Consider the following 8,126-nt stretch of genomic DNA (forward strand, 5'->3'; position numbering starts at 1 on the left):
GGCCGCTCCCCACGAGTTTCCCGCCCAAGGTGCCTGCTCTCTCCTCCTAGCTCTGTGGCGCGGCCGCAGCAGGGCGCGCCGCGTCGCCGTCGGCGCATGCGCGCGCGGGAACCCGCCCTCTGGGCCGGTGCACGTGGCCCCGCGGGCCGGCGTGCGTGCGCGCGCCCGCCCTGCGTCCCGCGCCCGCCCTGCGTCCCGCGCCCGCCTTGCGTCCCGCGCCCGCCTTGCGTCCCACGCCCGCCTGCGCCCGCCGCCCCTCGAGTCTTTCCCTCCGCGCCAGGCCGACGGGTGTGGCCGCCCAAGCCCGCGGCGTGCGTGCGCGCGCGCGCCGGGCCACGTGGGAGCGCCGCGGCGCCGTTGCCCCGCCCTCCCTCGGCGCGCGCCGGCGTCGGCTGCGTCTCCGGGCATTTGAATTGCGCTTCCGCCATCTTTCCAGCCCTCAGTCAGACGGGCCGGAGACGCTTCTGGAAGGTAGTGCGGCAGGGCCGGGCCAGGGGCCGCGGGTGTTGAGGGGGCGCGGGGGCCGGGGGTACTGGGGACTCCGGGGGACTGGGAAGCCGGGGCGGGCGGCGGCGGGGGCCGGGGCGGCGGCGGTTGCGCGGGCCCGGGTGGCGGCGGCGGGCTCTCCCCTTCCCCCCGCGGTGGAGGCCGCAGGCCGGCGCCGGGATGCGAGCCGCGCTGGGCCCGGGGCGGGCGGCGGGGGGCGGCCCCGGGGCGGACGGCGGGCCCGGGGCGGAGGGGGGGGTGCGCGATCGGGCGCTGTGCGGCCCCGGCCTCCGCCCGGCCTCCCCCCGGCCTCCCGGCCTCCGCCCCGCGCCCCGGCCTCCCGGCCTCCCTCGGCGCGGGCGCGTCGCCATGCCCCGCGGACGGAGCAGCGCCGCCCGCCGTGAGCGCGCCGCGGTCCCCGCCCCGGTCGGGGTGTGCGCGCGTGGGGCCGGGCCGTCCGGCGCCCCTTTGTGGGCCCGGGCACGTGGGGCGGGCCCGGCCATGTGGCTCCCGGGCCGCGCCGCCGGCCCCACGTCTTTCTCTTCGCTCCGCAGCACCAGCGCCATGGCTGCCCAGGGAGAGCCCCAAGTCCAGTTCAAAGTACGTGGTCGGCGGGGGTGGGCGCCGCGTGCGGGGTCTGCGGGGAGCGGGGTCCGCGGGAAGCGGGTGCGGGTGGTGGCGGCGCGGGAGGCGCGCGGGCGCCGGGGCCCCTCGCCAGCGTGTGCTGTCCCGTAGCTGGTGCTGGTTGGCGACGGCGGCACTGGGAAGACGACGTTCGTGAAGCGTCACCTGACGGGGGAGTTCGAGAAGAAGTATGTAGGTACGTGGGGGGCCAGGCGGCGGGGCCGGGGTGCGGGCGCCGACCCGGGCTCACGGCCGTGCTTGTGTTGCAGCCACCTTGGGCGTGGAGGTCCACCCGCTCGTGTTCCACACCAACAGGGGACCCATCAAGTTCAACGTGTGGGACACGGCCGGCCAAGAGAAGTTCGGCGGCCTGCGGGACGGCTACTACATCCAAGGTAGGCGGGCGGGCGGCCGCCCCGGCCTCCGTGCTGTGTCACATCGGAGAGCCGCGGAGCTGTCGCTGTCGCTTCAGCAGTAGTTGGGGGTTTTGGGGTTTTTTTTCCCAAAAGGATCTCAAAATTGGAAATGAAGTTTCATAAAGAAGAAATCTCCTGGAATCTCACTTCTGTGATGGAAAGCTTCTGGGAGCCCTTTCTTTGGCCGTTTCTGACGTGCGAATAACAGATAAATGTGGAGCTAGAAAACTAGCGTTAGGTTGTACTTTGTGGTTCATTGAGTTGTTTTACGGTTTTCAGGGGTCAGCACGGAGGCCTAAGTGTTCTTAAGCGAGAGAGTAGCGTATTCCATCTTGTACAGTCTTCTACAGAATAGGCTCTTAGATCTTAAGAGCGGAGGAGGCAAGTTGCCTAGAATGCTGGTGTGTCGTTCGTCTACTTGAGATTTGGGGATGGGGCAGAACTAATGTAGTACAGCAGAAAGATTCGATACAGCCAGCTGGTCATTCGCACGTGGTGGAATTTCAGATCTCGGTGTGTATTCCAGTGATGTAAGATTTTTCGATTTGGGGGAGACCTTGGGAATGAGTTAAGAAACAGAGATAGCCTGAGGACTGGTCTCATCTCCTTGGCATTCCTTGTGTGTGCGGGAAATCCTAGGTGTGTAACCCTTCTGAATTTTTCTTCAGCCCAGTGTGCCATTATAATGTTCGATGTCACGTCAAGGGTTACTTACAAGAATGTGCCTAACTGGCATAGAGATCTGGTACGAGTGTGTGAGAACATCCCCATTGTGCTGTGTGGCAACAAAGTGGACATTAAGGACAGGAAAGTTAAGGCAAAATCTATTGTCTTCCACCGAAAGAAGAATCTTCAGGTACGTTTATAAAACTTGTTGTTTACAGTGTTATTGCTGTATCAAAAGTGAAATTACAATGAACAGGTCTGTTAAAGGGATTCATAAACATCTGTGGTGTGGTTCGAGAGAATTTCTTTAGTTTGGAACATCCTAATGACAAATACATTTTTAAAAACTAACTTTCTTTTTTTTTTTTTTTAAACAGTACTATGACATTTCTGCCAAAAGTAACTACAACTTTGAAAAGCCCTTTCTGTGGCTTGCTAGAAAACTAATTGGAGACCCTAACTTGGAGTTTGTCGCCATGCCCGCTCTTGCCCCGCCAGAGGTTGTCATGGACCCAGCTTTGGCAGCACAGTATGAGCATGATCTAGAGGTAGGGTGTGCAAGTGTTCGCCATGTGGTCCCTTCTGGGGTCTTGTGTTGCTGGTGGCTCCAGTCCAGAGTACTACCACGCTGTGTCTTCTTCTAGGTTGCTCAGACAACTGCTCTCCCGGATGAGGATGATGACCTGTGAGAACGTGCAGCCGGAGGCCAGCGTCAGAAGTCTAGTTTTATAGGCAACTGTCCTGTGATGTCAGTGGTGCAGCGTGTTTGCCACTTTATTATATAGCTGAGCAGAACATGTGCTTAATCTTTGGGATGCTGAAGGAGATGAATGGGCTTCGGAGTGAATGTGGCAGTTTAAAAAGTACCTTCATTTTTTGGACCTGCATATTTAGCTGTTTTGGAACGCAGTTGTTTCCTTCCTGAGTTTCAGATATGAGACTGCTATAGTCCCGTCACAATATCCAGTGGTGAAATCTTGTTTGTCACTGTCATTCCCATTCCTTTTCGTTTAGAATCAGAATAAAGTTGTATTTCAAATATCTAAGCAAGTGAACTCCTCCCTTGTTTGGTAAGAATTTTAAAATCACTAGCAGGGAAAGTTGTGCCATGATACTGTTTAAATTGCCTTTGCTATTCTCACTTAATTTGAAGCCTTGCAAGTAAAACTCTTATGTCTGTTTCTTGTACGTTTGAATCCTCTCACGAAAGTGATAGGCTGGTGTCCGCAGTATTCTGTTTGGTAAGTTGATGAGGTGTGAGCGTCATCAGTGCAGTTATGCTGAAATGTCTCTCCTGCCACCTGCCTGTTGACGGGGTGGTGTCGTCACCTGGGAAGAGCTTGAGACTTCTGTGGCCTGTCAGGACAGATCAGTGTGTGTTTTCAGACTTTTCTAGGCATTTTAAGAATTACAGTTGTGGTTAATTTGTGGCAGAAGTAACCATGCTCTTATGTAAAGATTTCACAGTCCAGTTATACCATACAAATGATGGCAGGAACTTGACAGAAGTCTCAAATACGAAATACTTGTTAAAAATGAGTGTAAGTTATTCATTTACTTGCTTTTGTTTTAATGTTACATGTTTAATGTAAAATTGGTATTAGAATGATGTTCCACGTTTTCCTGCTGTTTTCAAGTATTCCCAAACATTAAGAATGCTGAAGATTAAGTTGGACACCTCACAGCTTTTATGCTTTTTTCTGAAGGATTTTTGTGGCCAGTTCAATGGCACAGACTAAATACGTTCTAAACAGAAAAGCAGACCTTAGAATGGTTTCTCAGTAAACATGAAACACTGTAGAAGCTGCATTGGATGAAACCATTTAAGTCTGTATGATTTCCACATTTAAAAATGAGTTGGGTCTGTCTTGCTTGAGTCTGACCCCATTGATGGTATGCCCTGTAGCAGCTGGGTGTCAGCCTTAACTATCTCGCTGATACAAGCACTGCTAGAGTTAAGCTTACCAAAGTTCTTACAAGTCCATTTCTTCTTAAATGATTACTTTCCTACCTAAAAAGAAGGTAGGAATTGCTTAAATATATGGAAAAAATGAAATACAAAGGATAGAATTGAATAAATTTCAATATTTAGTAAATGTATCCATAGATTTAGTCACAGATCTGAATTGCTCTACATGCTACACTATATTCTGTTCAAAACCAGATTAAATCTGGGACTTGAAAAGGGTCTTCCCATAGTTCGGATGAAATCTTTTTCAGATACTTAATAGAAGGCATATGTGTTTGTGACCTGTGTGGAATGCAAGCGTGATGTGACTACTCAGAATCTGGAATGTAACCGTTAAACATGGAAGCTGCTTCACTTACCTGTTTAATATGGGGTGGGAGAGAATTTGCAAGTCTTACTGAAAATTTGCTGCAAAATATATTGTTTCTTTTTGTCTGGATTTTCTGGATCCTCTGTAGTATTGTGGGAAATAATGAATCGTTAGCATGCATCACCTCCCTGAGGATACATTTCTATGCAGGTTAGACACGGCAGAGGGGTGTTTTCCCTCTGTTTTGAAATCTGATGGGTTAAGGGGAAGCCTTGTGTTGGAAGCCTGTGCCCTTGAGTTAATCCAGATGAGTAAGGGTCTGTTAGAGCACTGGCCATAGGAACGAGCATGGGTGGCTCCCACATGGAGTGTGCAGCAGTGGTTCCCTTGGACGGTGTTTATCCTGCTTGGCGACCTGTCACAGTGTGAAGGGCCGGTAGGATGAGGAAGGGCAGGGTGTCCGCAAAGTCTGATGGGGTTCTGATCCCACTGAAGTGTGCAGAGTGGGTTTTCTGTCCTAGCAGCACATCTGGGGAAGGGCAGCGGTTTGCAAAAATACATTAAATTTCCAAAGAACTGATTTTTTGGCTGAGAAGTGCATGTGTAACTGAAACTCCAGAATTTCTGGCTTCTGTGAAAACCTCAATCTGAGGAAATGGGCTTGTGGGTCAAGTTCCATTTGAGTTGCTGGTTGTGCATGTGGGACGAACTTCAGGTGTTCTGTTGATCCCGTTCACCATGTTGGGCTGCAGGTTCCTTGCGTGCATAGTGAGGAATGTTGCCTGGTGGGATCCACAGAATTAAAATGGTAGGGTCTGTGGTGCTGTCTGTTCAGCCACAGGAGGTGGAAGGGGAACCTTGGACTTGGTGGGTTTTCAGTCGCCCTTCTCTGAGAAGCAGAGTAGAAAACCATGGCAGGTAAGTGTTCTACAATGTGGGTAGAGGAATGCTTACATCCTGAGCCGCGTGCTTGGGGGTGCTCGGTCCCCGTGGGGAGATGGGCAGTCCAGGAGTTGCAGAAGGGAGCACTAGGAATGTAGTGAGCTAATCCGCGGAACTGGACAGCTCGGGAAGCAGGAATCACATCCATCTGGGAGGGGCCGCAGGAGAGCAGGGTTTGAGGTGAAGGGAGCAGAGCCCTGGGGTGTGGTGGGCAAGGGGCGGACCCAGTGTTCAGTGCAGGATGGGTTAGTGTGCCTCAAGGGTCAGGAGCATGTTAAAGCTTGTTCCGGGAGCAGGCGCTGGCACCCAGGGACCTGTGGCCATCCTGCACTGGCCCGTGGAGGTCCTCTCTGCGGCACAGTATTGCAGGGAAGGGGAGGCTGACCCATGGTTACATAGCCACATGTCCAACAAATGTGCAGCAGAAACAAATGAGCCAGGCACCGTCATGAAACGGTCCCATTTCCTCCCGTCTTGGAAGTGATGGGCAACCCCAGTTTATGTTGACGGCGTGCAACACGATACTTGATACCAGTGCACGGCTACCCCGGCCAGGCTGTCCGCTGTGTCCGCCTCTGTTGTCTGTGTGCAGTAAGAACCTTGCCGATCCGTCCTCCGCACACCCAGGCGTACGTGGCTGTAGTAACAGGAGTCGCCATGTTCTGTGTCTGGTCTCCAGAGCCTGTTGCTGTGCACAGCCGAGACTGTGCTCTGCGACTGGCTTCTCCGCGTTCCCCGGTCCCCTGCAGTCGGCACCCTCTCTGCATCTTGGGAGTTAGATGTGCTTAGACCCCATGTAGAATTACCGCCATGGGCTGCTTGTCCGTCTGGCTTATTTCACTGAGCAGTGTCCTTCGGCCGCATCATCCACCACCACAGTAGGATTTCCCTTTTGGAGGCTGAGTAATATTCCCTGTCCACATACACCTCATTTTCCTCCTCCTTTCACCGGCTAGTGCACACAGGCCGACCGCACGTCCTGGCTGCTGTCTGCAGGTTTGCCCTTTAGGAGGGTGGCCAGCCAAGCTTCCAGGACAAGGGGCCGGCTCGCGAGCCGCGCTGCCCGTGCAGTTACGCACGAATGCAGTGTGCCTGGTGGCTGGGACACCACACCGCTGGGAGGAACACCCTCGAGTCCCAGCCCTGAAGCCAGCCTGGCGGGGGGAGCTGCTGGGCAGGTTTGGGTGAGTAGCCTTGGCTTTCTGCTTCTCATTTCCTGACCCGTCTGACCACGCTCTCCCTCAGAGTGAAAAAAGTTACATTGAAAGGGGACGGATTTGGACAGTTAAAACACAGACTCACCACATCTCCCTCCTGTCGAGAGGGAACTGTTGAGGACGTTCGGTCACATACGCTTTGAGGCATTTCCCCAAAAAGCGGGATTATTCTACAGTACTGTTTTGGAATCATTGTTCACTTTTTATTCTGGGGGTTTCTATGCCAGGCAGCTGCACCACTTCTGACAATTGCTAGGAACCCGTTGTGTGTGGGGCTGCAATGTCGGCTGACGACCAGGTCGGGTCGGGTTTCTGTGACCAGCCCCTCTCTGTGCACCTCTCAGAGTGGATTTAGAAAGAAAAGGGCAATTTATTCCTAAATGCTTGGAACCGCCATGCTCTTTCACCTCCATGTGCTACTGAAGTAGCCCTTTTTTTTTTTTTTTAAGATTTTATCAGAGAGATCAGGAGCAGGGGGATGGGTGGAGGGAGAAGCAGGCTGCCCGCTGAGCAGGAAGCCCTGCCGCGGGTTCTATCCCAAGTCCCCCGGCTCAAGACAAAAGCTGAAGGCAGACGCTTAACCGACTGAGCCACCCAGGCACCCGTTTTGAATTATTTTTTTTTAAAGATTGATTGATTGTAGAGAACGCCAAGGGGGAGGGGCAGACAGAATCTCCAGCAGACTCCCTGCTGAACACGGAGACGAGCGCGGGGCTTGATCCCAGGACCCTGAGACCGTGACCTGAGCTGAAACCAAGTTGAGTGCTCAGCCCTCAGAGCCACCAGGCGCCCGCAGACAGCCATGTTTTTAATTTTAACTTCTGAAGACGTGTTCTGCTTTACCAAATCCTCATGGATGGAAACTTGAAATTACTATCTAAGGAGTTCTGTGTGTCCCCAGTGGGTGACGCGGTGTGAGATGTGGACAGCAGTAACGCTGAGTCAGTCCTTCCAAATCGCCCCGTTGTCGCGTGGTTTGCGGTTCCCGAGCCACACAAGGTGTGGGATGTACGCACGCTCACCCCCTGCGGGTTCTCCTGTTGGGTTGCGTACCCGTTGGAGCTCAGAAGATACTGACGGGCGATGTTGGGGTTGGATTTAAAGGGAGACAATCTGGGGGGAAAGTAGGGCCAACCAGAAAACCTGCAGTGATACAGTGGAAATTGAGAGCTTAAATTAAAAACCAAAAAAAGAGGTAACAGCGCAGATCCCTGAAAACACTGTGTTAATAGGAAGGGCTGACCGGCCCCTTGTTCAGCGGGCTTTCCATGTGCCGCATGCTCTTTTTAGAGGGTGACTGGAGGGCAGGGGGCACAGGGAGAGGGAGAGAGAATCTCAAGCAGATGCCCCGCAGAGCGCAGAGCCCGACCCTGGGCTCAACCTTGGGACCCCGAAATCATGACCAGGAGTTGGTCTCCCAGTGGAATGAGCCCCCCAGCTGCCTCACGTAGGGCCTGTAGCTGCGGCCCCTGCATGAGTGGCCAAGGCTGCTGGTC

General features: G+C 54.0%; 1 protein-coding gene across 1 annotated transcript; it reads left to right on the forward strand.

Moving 5' to 3' along the window:
- Positions 1-367: 367 nt before the first annotated feature.
- On the forward strand, positions 368-3,238 carry RAN (RAN, member RAS oncogene family). The gene is made up of 7 exons (XM_044243556.1): positions 368-471; positions 1,041-1,086; positions 1,222-1,306; positions 1,380-1,505; positions 2,195-2,382; positions 2,570-2,740; positions 2,837-3,238. Exons 2-7 carry the CDS (start codon positions 1,051-1,053, stop codon positions 2,879-2,881), a joined length of 651 nt encoding a protein of 216 aa, XP_044099491.1. The 5' UTR covers positions 368-471; positions 1,041-1,050; the 3' UTR covers positions 2,882-3,238.
- The last annotated feature ends 4,888 nt before the right edge of the window (positions 3,239-8,126 follow it).

Source organism: Neovison vison, chromosome 3, assembly GCF_020171115.1.
Source record: "Neovison vison isolate M4711 chromosome 3, ASM_NN_V1, whole genome shotgun sequence".
In the NCBI taxonomy this organism is placed as follows: domain Eukaryota; kingdom Metazoa; phylum Chordata; class Mammalia; order Carnivora; family Mustelidae; genus Neogale; species Neogale vison.

Bases quoted from the DNA above. Each gene is read 5' to 3' on its own strand.
- RAN (XM_044243556.1), top strand. From the start codon at position 1,051: ATGGCTGCCCAGGGAGAGCCCCAAGTCCAGTTCAAA. The intron at 1,087-1,221 runs GTACGTGGTCGG...GCTGTCCCGTAG, and splicing joins AGCCCCAAGTCCAGTTCAAA to CTGGTGCTGGTTGGCGACGG. The intron at 1,506-2,194 runs GTAGGCGGGCGG...ATTTTTCTTCAG, and splicing joins GGACGGCTACTACATCCAAG to CCCAGTGTGCCATTATAATG.